The 18,509-nt window shown below is 39.0% G+C and overlaps 1 protein-coding gene across 1 annotated transcript; it reads left to right on the top strand.

The window, feature by feature from the left end:
• The first annotated feature begins 8,497 nt into the window (after positions 1–8,497).
• On the top strand, positions 8,498–17,344 carry BHLHA15 (basic helix-loop-helix family member a15). Its single transcript, XM_052000771.1, has 2 exons — positions 8,498–9,451; positions 10,871–17,344. The coding sequence occupies exon 2, from the start codon at positions 10,928–10,930 to the stop codon at positions 11,453–11,455; it is 528 nt and encodes a 175-aa protein (XP_051856731.1). The 5' UTR covers positions 8,498–9,451; positions 10,871–10,927; the 3' UTR covers positions 11,456–17,344.
• Positions 17,345–18,509: the final 1,165 nt, after the last annotated feature.

Here is an 18,509-nt window from a genome sequence, read left to right as displayed (position 1 = left end):
TTTTTCATTTGAAATTAGATTTAGGAAAAAAATTTAAAGCATTTATTATTACTCTTCCATTGCCTTCTCCCAAATGATCAGTTAAAAAAAGTTAAATTTTTGTAATGCATATGCATTATCCAGTAAACAAATTCCCACATTGGCCATGCCCAAAAATAAATGTTTCATCCTGCACTATAAGCCCATCACTTCATCTGCAATCCTTTATATTGGTGGCTTCTTCACTGCCTCAATCAAAGTTCTCAAGTTTTTCAAAGTTGTTTTTCTTTATAATGTTGTCATCATTATATAAATTGTTTTCCCTTAGACTGTAAATTCCTATAAATCAATGACAGTTTTTTGCCTTTTTCATATCTCTGGTCCTTAACATAGAGCCTGGTACATAGTAGTCACTTACTAACTAGTTGACGGATTGACTCTGCATAAATTCATAGGGGATTTCTCAGTTTCCCCTGAAACCGTCCATTTCTTCATTTTTATGATAGAGTATTTTTCATTATATTCATATGCCATAATTTGTTTAGCCTTGAATCAATAGATGACTATAATCCTCATTTTCACTTTGGGCTACTATGAAAAGAACAGCTATAAATATTTTTCACAGATGGATCTTCTTCCTCTTTCTTTGATCTCTTTGAGGTCTATAGGACTAGATAAAAAAAAAGTATGCAAATATGTATTCTGGGGGCATGGTTCCAAATTGCTTTTCTTCAGAATAGCTGAACCAATTCATAGTTCTACCAACAATATGGTAGTATTTCTGTTTTCCCAAAGCCCATTCAAAATTTGTCATTTTCCTCTTTTGTTCTCTTTGATAAGTATAAGATAAATATATATATATACACATATATATTTGCTTATATATGTTATATATGCATATATGAGTATTTATACTCATATATGCATATATCTTGCTTTGTATATATTTGTTTACTTGTTTTTTCCTCTAGATTATAAGCTACTTGGGATAGGGACTGGTTTTTGTCTCTTTTTTGTATCTTCAATTCTACCTAGCACATAATAGAAGCTAAATAAATGTTTATGGATTGATTGATGATAGTGTCTTGGTAGATAGATTTCCCCAAAATTTTATACTTGCTATACTTATTTTGAATGGAATTTCTCTGACTTATCCTGCTGGTTTATATATGTGAATTTATTTTCTAACCTGCAACTTTAATAAAGTTATTGTTTCAATTGATTTTAGTCGACTCTTAGGCTTTGCTAAGTAAATCATCATATCATCAGCAAAAATAAATAATGCTATTTATTTGCCTGTGCTGATTTGTTGAATTTCTCTTTTTTTCTTATTACTATAGCTAGAATTTCTAGGACCATGTTAATTAATGGATATTTTCTCTTTATCCCTTTTCATATTGGAAAGAACTCTTAACATTTCTCCTTTACATATATTTACTCTTGATTTTACTATTTACTATATTAAGGAAAGGTCCACTTATTTTTGTGCTTTCTAATAGAACTAATTAATAGAAATGAGGGTTGAATTTTGGGAAAAGTTTTTTAAAGCACCTATTGATACAGTTGAATAGATTTACTACTTAATATTTGTAACATGATTTGTTAAATTTATAATTTTCTCTTTTTTTGAACCAATTATGCATTCCTATTTAAAAATCAACTTAGTCATCATGAATAATCTTTCTAGCCTGCTTATTAAGCTGCCATCTCACAGCTTGGGGGTCATCCTTGGGACCATGTCACTTTTTGCTCCTTGTAGTTGATCTGTTGCCAAATCTTGGTCATTTCTCACATGTTTCCTTGTCTGCACTCCCACAGCCCTCACCCACGTGCAGATCCTGCCTAGAGTCTCTGCTACTTCCAAGTATCATACTCCCTATTCTGCCCCAATCATGAAAAACCTCATTTTATCCCAAAACCTCCAAGATTGGGCAAACTCCTCTATGTGGCTCCTTTATAACCCGGCTCCCCCTACCCCTTCAACCTTTCTCCCTACTTTGTGCTCCAGAGACACCAGCTACCTGTTGTTCTTTCTCCAAAGTACTCTCTTGGGGTCTCCACTAAGTGCCCCTGGGATTCTTCACCCCTTCATCTCTGCTTCCCCCATGTCCTCCTTCAAATCCCACCTTCTGCAAACACCTTTCCCAGGTCTGCTTCATAGTACTTGTCTTCCCTCCAAGACAGTCTCCAATTTAGGTATATGCATCTTACATGTATATGGTTATTTGCATGCTCTCCTCAATTAGACTGTGAGCTCCTTTTGTTTTCTTTTCTTTTCTTTCTTTCCCTTTCCTTCTCTCTATCCACATAGGGTTTTTCATACCCCTACTTATGGATGTTCTGGCCAATGGAAGGTAAAGTTTGATCACTAAAAGATTTCAGGATATTTGGGAGTTTGTGAGCTATGTTGGGGTTCATTTCTTTCCCAGTTACATACAAAACAATTTTTTACATTTGTTTTTAAAACTTTGAGTTCCAGATTCTCTCCTTTCCTCCTCCTCTCTCCCCCACTTTGAGAAGGCAAATAACAGTTATGCAAAAGGGGAAGGAGGAGAAAAATTGGAACAAAAGGTTTTGCAATTGTCAATGCTGAAAAATTACCCATGCATATATCTTCACAACCAAACTTCACAACCAAAAAAAATTTTTTTTCATAATTACTATTGCTATTTTCCTTCATTCTGTTTTCCTCACACCTCTCTTCCCTTTCATCCTGTCCCTCCTCAAAAGTGTTTTGCTTTTGACCATCCCTTCCCTCAAAATGCACTTGCTTCTATTATCCTCTCCCTTTTCCATATTCTCTTCCTCTCCTACTTTCCATATGATCTTGAAATTTTTTCCTTTAGAAATTCACTTATAGAAGTGAATTTCAATAAGAAATTATTGAATGCCCAATAATTGGGAAATTGCCGAATAAGTTATGGTATATGAATATTATGAAATGTTATTGTTCTCTAAGAAATGATCAGGAGGATGATTTTAGAAAAAACCTGGAGAGACTTACATGAACTGATGCTAAGTGAAATGAGCAGAACCAGAAGATCATAGTACATGGCAACAACAAAATTATGCAATGATCAATTCTGATGGACGTGGCTCTTCTGAACAATGAGATATTTAGACCAATTCCAATAGACTTGTGATGGAGAGAGCCATCTGCATCTAGAGAGAGGACTTTGGGGACTGAATGTGGATCAAAACATAGTATTTTCACCTTTTTTGGTGCTTTTTGCTTGTTGTTTTCTTTCTCATTTCCCCCCCTTTTTGATCTGATTTCTATTGAGCAGTATGATAAATGTGGAAATGTGTATTAAAAAATTGTACATGTTCACATGAATCGGATTGTTTGCTGTTTTGAGAAGAAATGGGAGGAAAGAAGGAAGAAAAGTTTACAACACAAAAGCTTTGTAAGGGTGAATGTTGAAAACTATCTTTGCATATATTTTGAAAATAAAAGCTATTATTTTTAAAAATTCATTTATGATATTCAATTTCTTTTTCAAAATTAGTGTATTTAAGTTTATTCTTTTGTTCATTTGGTTATTTTATATTTTCAAAGATTTAGTTCATTTTCTTTAAAGTTATCAGTATATGTTTGGATGAAATAGTTGATAATTTCCTTTGTTTTCTCTTCAATTGTTATGAAATCTCCTTTTTCATTTTTAACACAAACACTTTGGTTTTCCTTTCTCTTTTTTAGAAATCAAATTAGCTAATAACCTATTTTATTAATTGTTTAAATGTTATTTTCTTGCAATTATCATTTTAATGCTTTTATTTTGCTCTAAATTTTACTTTTTTATTTTCAAAATTTTGATTTTGTTATTAAATTGGGATTTTTTTATTTAATATAGAACATTTTAATCCCATGCCCAATTATTCTTTTCTTACTGAAAAAAATTTAGATATAAAAAATTTTCTCTTTAAAAACTGCCTTAGTTGCATCCCATAAGTTTTGATATATTGTCTAGTTGTTGTCATTTTCTTTAATGAAATTTTTTATTTTTTCTATAATTTGTCCTTTGACACACAAATTTTTTAGAATTAAGGTCACCAAATACTTTTTAATATTTACTCAAAGCTTCTTTCTTGAATTTAGCTGTTATTGCCTTATAAAAGGTGATATATTTTAATGTTGTTGCTTTTCTATATTTTAATGATGTTTTATGCCCTAAAATATAATTTGTAAAGATGTTTTATGAAGAGTTGAGAAGTATGTAAATTATTTTCTATTCCCATCAGAAATCACTTGAGATCTATCATCTCTAATATTTTTAAGGTTCTATTTCGGTTCTTAATTTGTTTCTTTTTTTTAAATAGCCAGCATTAATTTAGTGTTGTCAAAAGATTCATTGATAGATGCTTCTGCCAATCATCCTTAACAATGCAGAAACATGTTAAAAACAAATTCATTTATTATTATTATTGTTATTGTTGTTATTATTATTATACTCAGAGCACAGACCCAGGATATACAAAAATCAGTGGGCCCTGAGCAGTCATTTTCAGCAGCTTTAACTTCTTTCTTGTTGACCTTAAGGTTAGATTTGTTCAAGTCTGAAGGGGTACATTTACTATTAAAGTTTTGTTATTTATTTTATATTTATTTCTCCTTTTGATTTAATCAGATTTTCCTTTAAGCTTGTAGATGCTGTTATTTTGTCTGTATATGTTAAATATTGATATTGATTTGTTTTCTCTGGTGCTTTTGAACATAATGTAGTTTCTCTTTTTATCATGTCTATATTTACTATAATTTTATCTGAAATTGTAATTGCTACTTCTGCTTTTTTTTTTAATTCAGCTAAACTATTATAGATTTTATTCATTTTAACTCTGTGTGAATCTTCATATATCAGGTGTGTTTCTTGTAAATCACATATTATTTGATTCTGTTTTCATGCCATTCTGCTGTCCTCTTCTGTTTTAGGCATGAATTCATCCAATCCACCTTCACTGTTTTGACTGTTGATTGTATATTTTCCCCTATTCTATCCTCTTGTACCTTTTCCTCTTTTTGTTACTAACCAACTACCCCTCCCCCTTACAAATATGATTTTACACATTTACAATTATTTTACAAGTAAAAAGAAGTTAGTAAAAGAAAGTTTGCTTGACTTTTGTGATCTACAAATAAAAGGCCTATTCCCATTCTGTTGCCCTTTTCTTCCTCTTTCCCCACCTCTGATCCCAGGTTTTTAATACTTTCTTCCTTTCCTTTTAATCCTCTCTTGACCATTCTTCTCTCAGGTACTGGAGTTTGTGAAATAGGTCTAATAAAGTTTATTCCACCTACTTCACAGGGTTTCTGTGAGAAAATCATTTTACCAGTGTGAATTATTATAAAGTTAAATTGAGTTATTTTTATATAGATTAGGGAGGTCTGAATATGGTTAATTTTTATGTGATTCTTTAGTCAGCATTGCTATCTTTGGTTTCTTAAAAGACAATGACAAAAATGACAACAAAAACATAATTTTTTAAATCAAAATGGTATTTTTATTTTTAAAATATTATTTATTTTTAACATTCAATTTTTTTTTAATTTGATTTCCAAATTTTCTCCTTCCCTCCACTTTTTCCCCCAACCAATGAAAAGTAGTAATCTATTCTACATGTGAAATAATGCAAAATACAATTCTATATTAGCCAAAAAACATAAAAATTTTGAGTGCAAAATGGGATTTGGTGTATTTTTCCTGGATGCGGTCAGTAAAGGCAGATTGTTTCTTTAAAAAAAAAAAAAATCAGTCAATGTCTTAAGTGGGAAATAATTTGTGATAGATACAAACACTGTGATGGAAAAGAATCTGGTTTCCCAAGGCGTGGATTTTACCTGCTTTATGTTTTAATATTAAATGGAAAACAAGTTATTCTTCTTCAGGTAGCTCTCAATGTGGTTTAAGTTTGAGAAGATCCATTTAGAACATTAAACATTCTGCCATTAAATAGCAACCACTACAAATTCTTAACCAATTTATCTTTTTGAGTTCTCAACTTTAAGATTGGAATTTGTCATAGGAGATGAAATAAAAAGGGATAAAAGGGACAGAAGAGCAGTTTGACTGATAGATAACAATGAAAAGTATCTAAATAAAATATTTTCACGTTTATGTTCTATTACTGAACACTTTAGTAGGGGAAGCAAGGAAAGAGATCAAACTGCAAAATATTTTGTTCGTCTAATTATTTAGGCCAGGAATTCTCAGCTGCCAATAATGAGTGCCTAAGGACTATTAAGCCTGATGGACAGCAAACAGATGGGTACACACCACATACCGTTTTCAATCCTCTGGTTAGAGTTGAATCTAAGATAATAAAACAAATAATACTAGGAAGATAACTAGAGAGCTTCCTGAACTTGGCTGCCTTACAAAGGTCTAATTTGTCCAAGGATGAGCTATTTTGAAACAATTTCCTCTATGAATTACATACAGACCAACTTTTCTCCCATCTCAGATATGTCCCTCCTTTTAGGGATTCTTACCTTGAAGTTCTCTTACAAACAAGATTTGTGGATCCTATAGGGAAATCCACCTTCCCAAGATGAAGGGGTCTCCATGGTGCCAAAGTTTGCATCCAAAAGGATCTTCCCAGTGGAGAATCCAAAGCTTCCTTTGCCTGCCTCGTTTCCAAACTCATTTTCCCAAAATGTTTCTTTGCCCCTTTCTTCCTGTTCTTTGAAGAAAGGAAAGGAAATGTTGTTTACAAAGTGTCCTGTTAATGGAGATGTATAAAAAAATGCATATCACATATATGTTCCACACATGCTACATACATGTAACCAAGCTGTCTGATCGACAGTCTTCTCTATGGAGTTCTCTCTGATGGAGATTCATGGCATTGTTGTTTAATCCATTTTCCTGACTCCATTATACCTTAACCTGCGGTCAAGTGACTTTGCCAAGTTTACCCAGCTAGTAAGTGTCTAAGAGTAGATTTGAATTTAGGTCTTTTTGATTCCAGACCCAGTGCTCTAGCTGTCCCACAACAGGGTACCTACTTTAGTCAGGAAGACCCAGGTTCAAGCTCTGTCTTTGACAAATCTTGGTTATACATGGGAGACATGATTCAGTGGAAGTCAGGCAGTCAACAAGCATTTACCTTGTGCCAATTTCTGTGCTAAGCACAAGAAGAAAACAACCTCTCAAGTACCTAACATTGCTATGCAGGAAAACAATATGGGGAAAAAAAAAAAAAAACAGAAGAAGGAGATGTAGTACCCACACAAGCACAGTGGTGAATTCTGGAGTGTGAGAAGGAGAGCTGAAACCCTTAAAGGACATCACTCATGGGAGACAGAGAGGAAGGGCTGCTTCCTGGTGAAAAGGCAGCTGACCCTTTTTGTGGTGGCAAGGAACAGGAAACTGAGTGGATGTCCATCAGTTGGGAATGGCTGAATAAGTTATGGTATCTGAATGTTATGGAATATTATTGTTCTGTAAGAAACGATCATCAGAATGATTTAAGAAAGACTAAAATGAACTGATACTGAGTAGTCAGTAGGACCAGATCATTGTACATAGCAACGATGATCAAGTGTGATACATGGTTCTTTTCAGCAATGAAGTGATTAAAGGCAACTCTAATAGTTTTGGGATGGGAAATGCCATCCTCACCCAGAGAAAGAACTATGGGGACTTAATGTGGATCAAAGCATAGCATTTTCACCTTTTCTTTTTTTTGTGGTGGTGGTGTTTGTTTGCTTGGCTTTTGTTTTTCTTTGTCATGTTTTTTATTTCCTCTTTTTATCTCATTTTTCTGGCGCAGAGTAATAAATATGGAAGTATGTTTAGAAGGCAAAAAAAAGGTAAGCTGACCATGATGACAAAATCCCAAGAATCAGAAGCAGAGGTGGGAGGAGAGAGAGTAATGATTCTAGAATCAGAGGCCTTGGGTTCAGGTCCCAAATTTTGATGCTTATTATGTAACTTAATTTTCCTGGGCCTCAGTTTCTACATCTGTAAAATGACACCCAGCCCTTCCAGCTCCAGCTAGATTACCTCTGTGACCAATAAATGGCAGAAGAGATGCAAATCCATACAGGAAGGGTTTCCTCTTTGGGAGATCCCAATGCCAATGAAATCACAGATCCAGTTTAAAAAAAAAAAAAAAGACATTTATGTAGTCTCTAAAGAGCTTTTCTCTTTCATCTTTTTTCTCTCTCAGCCACTTCAGATCTGCTGTGAAGTTAGTCCATTTTCCCCACCAGATTGACTCCCCACCAGACTCATTATTGTTTTCGCATTTTTTTTAACCTTGTTCTGTTAACATCGGTTAGTAATCTCCTAGATCTAGAAGAGAAACAGTCGAGTTGTGAAACTACCTCCTGCGGATACCCCTACTAGGGAGTTCAATGAAAGAGGAGGACACACGTGTACAAAAATATTTATAGCTGCTCTTTTTGTGGTAGCAAAGAACTGGAAACTAAGTAGGGGGGAGGGTATCAGTTGGGGAGCTGATATATAATTAAGAGAACAAGTTATATATGAATGTATGTCTTTGAATGTAAAGGAATACTATTGTGCTGTAAGAAATGAAGGATGGTGTCAGAGAAATCTAGAATGACTTGTGTGAACTGATGCAGAATCAAATGATCAGAACTAAGAGAATAATTTCTACTCTTACAGCAACATTGTAAAGACTTCCAACTCTGAAAGACTTGAGCAACAAAGACTGTATCCAACCACAGACCAGAAGACGGATGAAGTAATCTAGCCCCTTTCAGACAAGGAGGCTATCAATCTCGGGTGCAGAATGAGACTTACACTTTGGGTCGGGGATCTGCTGTTCTTGATTATACATATTTGTTACGGGGGTTATTTAGGTGGGGAGAGGTGAGAGAGTGAGAGAGAGAGAAGCAATGTTTGTTAATTGAAAATTTTTTAAAGAAAAAAAGTCTTGCCCCTGCCACCCGAGGTGGCCCAGCCGGTCAGGTAACGGCTTGGGACGAGATTTCCTCCTTAAGCTCCTTCAGACAATGCTAGTTCTGTTCCTCCCCCTGCCTCCGGGCTGCTGGACGTCCCTCCCTCCCCTCCGCTCGGGGGTGGGGGAGGTGGAGGGGGTGTGGAGAAGCCCGACCCACCCCGCCAGTTTCGGTCTCTTCCTCCCCCCAACCCCCCAGCCCCAAGGCTTTCCCCCCTCTTTTTTAAGAGGGAGGGAGATGCCGGACAGACACCGCCCCCCACTCTCGTCCCACCCCTCGAACCCAGCTCCCGCCTCCTTTCCCTCCTCCACTCCCCCCAGCAGATTTCCTCCTTTCCTCTCTACTTCTCTCCTGCATCCCCCCTCCCATGCCACCCCCACCCCGGCTCATTTACATCCTGGAGCCGCTGGCCCAGCCCTGCCCCGCCCCACCCGGGCCCGAACTAAAGCGACGTGTCCTTGTCCCCCGTGGGCAGCCCGAGCCCGCTGGCCCCGCGCACCTGTCCCGGCCGAGCACCTGTTCCAAACCCGCTTCTCTGATCTGCAGGTAAACAGGCAGGGGCGGGGGTCGCGCGTAGTCACCTGGGGCTGGGACCGCTAACCTGACGGGGAGGGTCGAGGTGGAGGATGGGAGGGTGGGTTGCTCTGGTCTTCAGAGTTGGGGAGGGGGGGACGGGAGAAGAGACACCGTGAGACTGGTGCCTTCTGAGTTAGCGGGGGGGTCCTCTGCCGCTTCTCCCTCCCTGTTCTGATTCCTTCGCCCTGCTGCGGACCCTGCGGGGCGCTTGCCAAGGCTCCCACTCCCATCCCCCGACCCGCTGCTGGTCACCGAGGAAGAATCTCGGTCCCTCTCGCTAAAAGCCTCTGGGAGTTCACGCTCCTGTGCCAAGTCTCCAGGATTTATTGTTTAGGGAAGGAAGGGCTGCGTGGGGTGGGGGAGACCGGGACATCCTGACAGGTCTCTTGGTCGGGTCCGGGAGGCGGCTGGACAAGAGCTGCCCGGCCAACAGAGCCTTTGAATGTCCTGGCTCCTCTCCCTTGTAATTTCTGCCCCCTAATGTCAAAAACCCTCGTGGCTGTCGTCAGAGCTCCTGTTTCCGTGGTCTTCCTTTGGCGGGTTTAGGAGGAGTAGGGCTTAAAGGTGGGAGCGGGCGCTTCGCACGTGCTTTCACGTGGGAACGTTGGGAAGTGAGATGATGTGTCCGGACTACAGAGGGATTTAAGGTCTTTCTTTGAGGTTAGCCGTCAGTGGATTTCAGACGTGAACTTCAGGGATGAATGTCCAGGGTTTAAAGAAAGTGAGACGTATATAATCTATATCAGATCGCTTGCTGGATTGGGGAAGGGGAAGGAAAGAGAGAGGAGGAAAAGGAAGAGAGAAGGAAAAAAAATGGGGACTCAAAATCTTACAAAAAGTGAATGTGGAAAATTGTTTAGGTAACCGAAGGAAAAAATAAAATATTCTATATTTTAAAAGTGAGAACTCAGGGCATCTTGTCTTACGGAGAACAAAAAGGTGAAAGTCACACAGAATCCAAAAATGTCTTGTGGAGCAGGACAGGGAGCCCTACTGATCTCATTGAATAAATATGAAACATTTCTAAAATCTATCAATTTATTAAGTTTATTAAGTACTTTTATTATTATTATTAAGTACTTAAACTATGTATAGCCACTGTGCTAAGCACTTGATTGACAAAGAAAAAGCAGTAACCTAACAGTCACTGTGGCAGACAACATATTATTAGCACAATCACAATAAATACAAAGTAGAAGATACTTAGGAAAAAAGGCATTAAAAATGAAAGAGATCAGTTATGGCTTCTCTGTGTCTCTCTAATGGTGTTGAGTGCTCCTTGACAAGCGTGGTCACAAGTGTGTGACACTGTGGACTGTCTGTGTCTTATTGTTACAACCCATTCATGATTGATGCCCAAAGATTTTTAAAAAGCCCTTTTATTTTTAGGAGGAAAAAAAAATTGGAGATAAGCCTCGGTTGTCATTTCCCATCTTCTACTGAAATATGAAGACCAAAAACAAACCCACAAAGCGCAAGATTTTGGCGGACAAAGAGACATTTCATGGTGAGCCAACATCCAGTAAACAGGACCTGGAGAAATGTTTGAGGAGTAGGGACAGGCGGAAGGGGGAGAAGGCTGAGGGCAGCAAGGTAGGGCCTGCCAGGAAGAAGTCATCCTCGGGCAGCCGGGAAAGCAATTTGAGGAGGCTGGAGAGCAACGAAAGGGAGAGGCAGAGGATGCACAAACTCAACAATGCCTTCCAAGCTTTGCGAGAAGTCATTCCCCACGTCAGAGCGGAGAAGAAGCTTTCCAAAATTGAGACCCTCACTCTGGCCAAAAACTATATCAAATGTCTGACCTCCACCATCCTCAACATGTCCAATGGTTGTCTCCCTCCTCTGGAAGGGGAAGGATCTGCTCACAACTCCAAATTCTATCAGCACTATCAGCAGCAACGAGGAGATGAGGATAATGAAGACCACCTAAAGAAATACTCCACCCAGATCCACAGCTTTCGGGAGGGGAGCTAGAGGGACCTCCTCCCTCTGCACCAACATCATGACACCTACGGCAAGGAGTAATGGACTCTGAAAAGGTGTAACTGCTAGTCACCCTATTTTTATTATCTGTTACATTTTGGCCAACATCTCAAATTTTCATGCACAGACTACTGGACGATATTTTTTTCCCATACAGAAATAGTAAAAGTGGTTCATCTTCCTTTTAAAAAATAACCAGTTCCTGAGAAAAACTTGAACTGAAAGCCCCTTGCTCAATCACAGTCCCCAGAGGGCATTTTCCACCCCTCAGCCTCAGGCACTGTGTGACTCTCAACTCTGGATACCTGAGTGTACTCAGACAGGTGTCCAAGGCCTGATTCTTGTATTATCCATTTGAAATGTACCTAGAGGGGAAGGAAATGGAAACAGAATTGACTCATCTGGAGCCTGTTGTGACCCAGGTGGTGCTTTATTCCTATAAATATTTTGACCTTTGTAAGAGAAACATTTCTGACCCTCTCTCGTGTGACAAATAACATTGTAGGAGATTATTTTTTGTAAATATTGTCAACGGAAATCAAAATCTCGGTCTAACCTTTTTGCGGTGGATTCCTTTTGTTTTGGTCAGAAACCGTGATGTATTTGATTTATGTAGGGAACTCTACTAAATGCAAATGGCAACTCTATAATTCAATACCTTATAGTGTTAGTGACTTGACCACAGTCACACAGTTAATATGCCAGAGGTAAGAAATGAATCCATCTTCTCTCTAACCACAGTGCCATGCTGACAACTTCAATCAAATATCATTCTATGACTGTTTGAATGTTGGAAGGGACTTTCATAATTATCTAATTCACTTCTTTCATTTTGCAGATAAGGAAACTTTGCGCTTAGGCCAGTAAAGTGCTCACTTATCAAAAGTGCAGCAGGGTGGGGCTATAGTTATTTTTTTGCTTCTGGTCAGTGATAGAATAGAAATCCTGTACAACTAACTGCAGAGCGGGAGTTCTTAACCATTTTAATGTCATGGATCCCTTTGACTGTCTGATGAAGCCCATGAACTCTTTCTTAGAAAAATGTTTTTAAATAAAAGAAGGAAATGCTAAATTTTAGTTAAAAGGGAAAATAAAGCAATCCTTCCCCCAAAAAAACAAGTACACAGATCTCTCTAAAATCTATCTACAAGCCTTTTTGGAGCCTTTGAATGCCAGGTTAAAAACATTTATTCTAGAGGAAGTTTTACTAAGAAGGCGGGTTTTATGTCTTTTTTTCTCCTTTTTATGATTTTCTAAAAGACTCTTGGAAGAAGAAAGATGGAACCAATTCCTGCAAGTTTGTGGAACATTGTTGGTGAGATCTGTACAGAAATTCTTGCAATTCATGAACTAGACACAAAAATCATGGATCAGTCAGTGCCTTGAAAGGACTTTTTGTATTGGGTACAAAAAGTATGCTTTATACAAAATTGGGGAGAAAATACTCTAGGTCCTGGGCACTAGCCGCTCTAAGTGTTAATTTGCAGACTTTCAATGCCTTCTTTTTCATGTGCATCCATCCTTGTGGAAGAAAAACATGTTGCTTTTCTTCGTGCAGAAATTCTGGCTTTCCCTTGGAGTCAGATTGCCCTGTTCTTCCAGGTGCAGAGTTTTGCCAAACTCCATTCTGCTCTCTTTTCTGGTTGGGATGAACTCTATCAACAATTCTTCGAATAGTTGTTTGTGTTCATTGTGCATTGTTCCAGGTGAGGGGTGATGGGGGAAGCTGCACACTTCCCCCATGTACAGCTGCCCACTTTCCTTGACACCCCTACTTCCCCTGTGAGTGTCTAGTTAGGGAGTCAGGTAGGAGGGGACGTGGTCCTTGTGTTCCCTTGGCTGCTGTAGAGATCCTGGTGGGCTGCTCAGGTGCTTGAGAACTAGGCCATATGAGAATCATTTCTTAGATACATTTCCTTGTGTTTCATAGCAGAAGGAGGTGGTGAACTTTGAGACAGGAAGGATGGCACAGGGTGCTTTTGCCTCATGAAAACAATAGTATTTCTTACATGCATAAGACACGTGTGTAAGACTGTGTTTTCTGCTTGGTAGATTTCACAAATACTACGTGCTCCTGGGGAGGGCTGGAATTCTTAGTACGATTCTCTTTGGAATGATAGAGGGTTTCTCCTCCAAAGATCTTCAGAAGAATTGTAAAGTTAATATAGTGTCCATGAGCATGAGGGGAGCTGATAAGTGTTAAAATGTTATTTAATTGAATTATAGTTTGATTATATAATAGGATTGTGACCACTGAGCTCTATGCAATAATCAGGGAAATATGCTGGTTGCTGGCTAAAGTTGGAAACTTAAAACCCAACTCTAAATCTGTTTTTTGAGGGCAGCTAGGTGGTTTTGAAGTCAGAAAGACCCAAGTTCAAATCCAGCCTCAGATACTCCCTAGTTGTGTGACCCTGGGCAAACCACTTAACCATGTTTGCCTCAGTTTTCTCATCTGTAAAGTGAGCTGGAGAAAGAAATGGTAAACCACTCCAGTATCTTTGCCAAGAAAACCCCAAATGGGGTCCCAAAGTTGCATAGAGTGAAACAATTGAACAATAAAAGATCTGTTTTATGATGCTGTGATTAGAGATGAAGTGTTTTTCATGGGGCGCTAGAAATAGGGTATATGTGTCCCCCCCACAATCTCTTTCTAGTCCCCAACTAAAAGCATTATTTTCAGTGTCTTAATGATAGAAACTAATAGCTACTTGACCATGAGCAAATCATAACCTCTTAGCCTCAGACAGCTCTCCAAGAGTTATAGAGATCTGCCTCCCACATCATACTTCAAATCACAGGTCCAGGATGAATTGACTCATTTTCAAGAAACTGTTTTATTTAGTGCCAAATTATGCCAGGTTTGAACACTCAGTAGGAATTTTGTGACTATTTCTAGTCAACATCCTACTGGCTGTCTACCAGACCATGCTTCATAATTTCCCTTTTTTTCCCCACTGGTCTGGTTTGGGGGAGCAAAACTTAACAAAGTGAAGGAGGCTTTGAGTCTAGGGGAGCCTCAGAGACAGATAGCTGAGCGAACCTGAGGCAGTCCCAGTCTCTGAATCCCAGTCGGCCTAGCGTAAATGAACAGGGCCCCTTCAAAGTGCTTTCCTCACCACAGCTCTTTAGATTAATTAGGCAGCTCTTGTTAACCCTGTCTTTCAGATGCCCAGAGAAGTTCAATGATTTGTCTTTGGAGGTAGGATTCAAATCCTGGTCTCTGGATCCCAAGGCTACTGGGCAGGGCCCTACAATGCTGCTTTCTCTCACCTGGGGCAATAAAACTTTCTACCTCACGGGGTCATTGCAAAGAAAGCCCTTTAGAGAAAGAGGTTACATTAGAAATCATTTTACCAAGGAGGAAATAGAGAGACCCAGAAATATTGACTTGTCCAAGATGAATGTGTAACTTTATAGATAGAATCGGAGCTAAAAAGTTTTTTTTAAAATAGATATTTCTTCATTTATGTAGTATTTTAGAGGAAGAAAAGTTTAACTCTTAAAATATCTTTATTTTAATTTTCTAAACACACACACACACACACACACACACACACGGTGTCCCAAAAAATCTTAATGCAAGTCTCACACTAGAGGATGTATATTTTAATAAGGGAATCATAAGACTAAGGATGAGGGGATCACATCAGGGTAAATCCATCCATCCATCCATCCATCAATGACTGTTTACTAAGTGCTGTTTGTGAAGTGCCTGCTAGACCCTGGTGATAAAAATACGGAAATATGAAACCCTTTTTTGTAAGTAATTTCCACTTTGACAGGGATGAAAGCAAAGAATACATACAAGTACAACAGAATAAATATAAAGAGTTGTTTGAGAGAAAAGGCACAAGGAGTTAGAAGGGTCAGGAAAGCTTCTTCTGAAGGACAAATTCTTGGTGGGAAGCGGAGAGTGCATTCCAGACATGAAGGCCAATCCTTGATGCAAAGTTGAAGGGACAGAAGATGGTGACAAGGTCAGGCTTGGTTGGACTGTAGAGCACAGGCGGGAAACTAATGTACAGTGCGTCCAGAGAAATGGGTTAGAGCAAAGTTGGGAAGGGTTTCAAAGGCTGACAGAACGGTTTATATTTTAACATATAGGCAATAGGAAGCTACCAAAGTTTGTGGGTAGGTGAATAACATGGTCAGATCAGCATTTAAAAAAGACTAGGAATGGACACGTGTGACTAGGAGAATTTTAATTTCTTATCCAAGTGCTTAGTTGTATTATATGTGAATATATTTTTTCATAAACTACAAAACAAATTTTTTTTTTAAGTTCTGAGGTAAAAAGTCCCTCAGGAGAGAGAGAGGCTCTGGGATCTTTCTGTGCTGGGCTCCTATTTTTGATACAATTTCATGTACTGTTTACACAAATAGGAAAATGATGGCGGAATGAGTCAGTCTTGCTGCTGCTCTGGCGTGCAGGATACCCCATTGGGAGAGGTTTCCAAGAGTGAAGATTTCCCCAGGGTGCCAGTCAATCTTTCCAAACTCACCTGGCAAGGCCGGGCACAGGAGTGAGAGGCAGCTGCTGCTGTTCTAACTAGCTTTTTTGGACTCGGGCATTCTTAGGGCAAATAGAGGCATTATGAAATATCAAAGGGCTTGGCAAGCAGCCCTGTTTACATAAAAAAGGCATGAAACAGCAGTGTCCGGCACCCCAAGGTACAGATAATGACTCTGAGTTTGAGTCTTAACTTTGCTGATCAAATACTGGTCACAGGGACTTGCTGTAACAGTCCTCCTCGCCCCAGCCACATCTCTTACAAAGCCAAGTGCGGAGGGGCAATCCCATAATAATGCGGCTGAGTCAAACAGAGGCAGGGTGGTCCGGGTAGTGAAGGGATAAGGTTTTAGTCCCCGTTTCAGCTTTTACTGTATATGACACAGGCAGATCTATCTACACACATAGATGAACCACTTATCACTTTGTTGATACAGGGAACTCCTAGAGAGGAACCTCCCTCCACCAATGTTGACCAGCCCCTATTATTGCCAAATTAAATGGCTCACCTAAGTTCTCATAGAAACCTTACTTCATGGGAGCACAGAGGTAGAGCTCATTTTACAGATGAGGAAACTGATCCAAGATTCCTGCTCTGGGTCACGTATCTAATAAGTGTCTGAATTGGGATCTGACTCTAAGGTTTTCCTGATTCCAACACTATCCACTGAACCACACTGCCCCATCACATGAGGCACTAGAATTCACCTCTCTCTGCCTAGGTCCTTATCTTCCAAACGGGAACAATAATGCTTGTTCTGCCCACCTCCCGGGAACTACGAGTCCCAAGTGAGTTAGAGTGGATGTGAAAGCACTCTGAAAATCATTAAGCGTGTCGCACAAATGTAAGGTAGATAATGGAGTTCTTTGTCCTTATAGAAATAAAAGATGTGCCAGAGTTCCTCTCCCCATCCGAGTGTTTTGAATTTCTGTAGGTGGGCCTTGGATGAAAGGCGAGATTTTCTCCTGATGTACCTGAGTTTCCTTCCTTTGCATCTTAGGCGGGGTTTACTCAAATTATACTCTGAACACGTTTTTACTTTCCCCATAAATAATATTAGCAAACCTGCTGCTGTGAACCTCTGGTCAGACTTTGACAGGATTTTGTGTGAACAGTTCTGACAAGGGTTGGAACGCCCAAAGTGAACTCCTTTTCTGGTCAGTGGGCCCACCGTGCGGTGCCCGCCAAGGACACCCTCCAAGGTGGGTGCTGCTGTTGTGTGGGATGTTGAAGAAAGACATGTTTCCAGCACAAGAACTTTGAAATCCAACACTGAAACCCAAAGGCCTAATGGAAGAGGAAAGTACTGCTTAGATAAGTAAATTCTGTATTGGATTGGATGCAATAAATTCAACATGTGATTACATTCACTGGCATGCTGTATGTATCTTGATACAAATATCCCCTGGAAAAACAAGATGACAGGTTGCTTCCCCTTTTTAACTCTTCAGGTTCTTTCTAATGGGATTGATACTTAACTCCTTTGATTTTCAGAGAGCAGCACATAGCTAAAAGCAGCCAGTTCTTTTTGAATTTTTGTTCCATGAGCAAAATTTGATATTTTCTTTGTCCATCACCTCTAATTTTTGGGGAAAAAAATAGACACACACACACACACACACACAAAAAAAAAACAACCCTTGTAGCAAATATGCAGTCAAGAAAAACAAATTCCTCAACACCACTGGAAGCCACTTCTCCTTGTAAGAGACATAAGAATGTCTTCAATCATGACATCTGTTCAATCCTTATGTATGCAAGTTGAGGGGTGACTTCCACCTGGCAACATAAGTCATTCAGGATATCTTTTCTAGGCCATCTACTAACTTATCTGGATAATTACTGTGTCTTAAAGACATTGTAAATTCATGACTTTTAATCCAATAAATATGAAATGACATGGGTTTAATTCCACTCAGACTGGAAATATAGATGAGATAAAGGTGGGGTCCTGACAATAATTCGCTAGGTGGCTTCAGTCTTTGACTTTCTATTCCCTCCCCCCAGAACTCAGAGCTGAATACCGATTTCTTAGACACACTAGAAAAACAATCCTCCAAGGCTCTTTGTGTATGGTGGGGGAACAGTATCCCTTTCCCTCAGAATTGGAGGGGCCTTCAAAAGCTACTTAGTACAACCAATGGAGAATATCTTCTTCAACCTGACAAGGGATCATCCAGCCTGCGCTTCAAAACCTTAGGAAATGGGAACCCACAACCCCAAGGTGGCCCATTCATTTTGAGATAACTCTGTTAGGAGGCCTATCATTTTAATATATCTAAATCTGCCTCTGCAACTTTTCCCCAATAATGTTCTGTCTTCTGGGGCCAAGCAGAGTAAGTCTGATCCCTCTTTCACATGACTATCCTCTTCAAATATGATTTTCTTTTCTCTTAAAAAAAATTCTTTTTTAAAATAATAGCTTTTTATTTTTCCAAAGTACATGCAAAGATAATTTTCAACATTCACCCTTGCAAAACCTTGTATTTCAATTTTTTCTCCTTCTCTCCCCACTTCCTCCCTCCCTAGGC

The sequence above is a fragment of the Antechinus flavipes genome, chromosome 1, assembly GCF_016432865.1.
Source record: "Antechinus flavipes isolate AdamAnt ecotype Samford, QLD, Australia chromosome 1, AdamAnt_v2, whole genome shotgun sequence".
Taxonomy (NCBI): Eukaryota; Metazoa; Chordata; class Mammalia; order Dasyuromorphia; family Dasyuridae; genus Antechinus; species Antechinus flavipes.
The sequence above is the reverse complement of the archived record's forward strand: the minus strand, read 5'-3'. Positions and strand labels throughout refer to the sequence as shown.

Bases quoted from the DNA above. Each gene is read 5' to 3' on its own strand.
- BHLHA15 (XM_052000771.1), top strand. From the start codon at position 10,928: ATGAAGACCAAAAACAAACCCACAAAGCGCAAGATTTTGGCGGACAAA.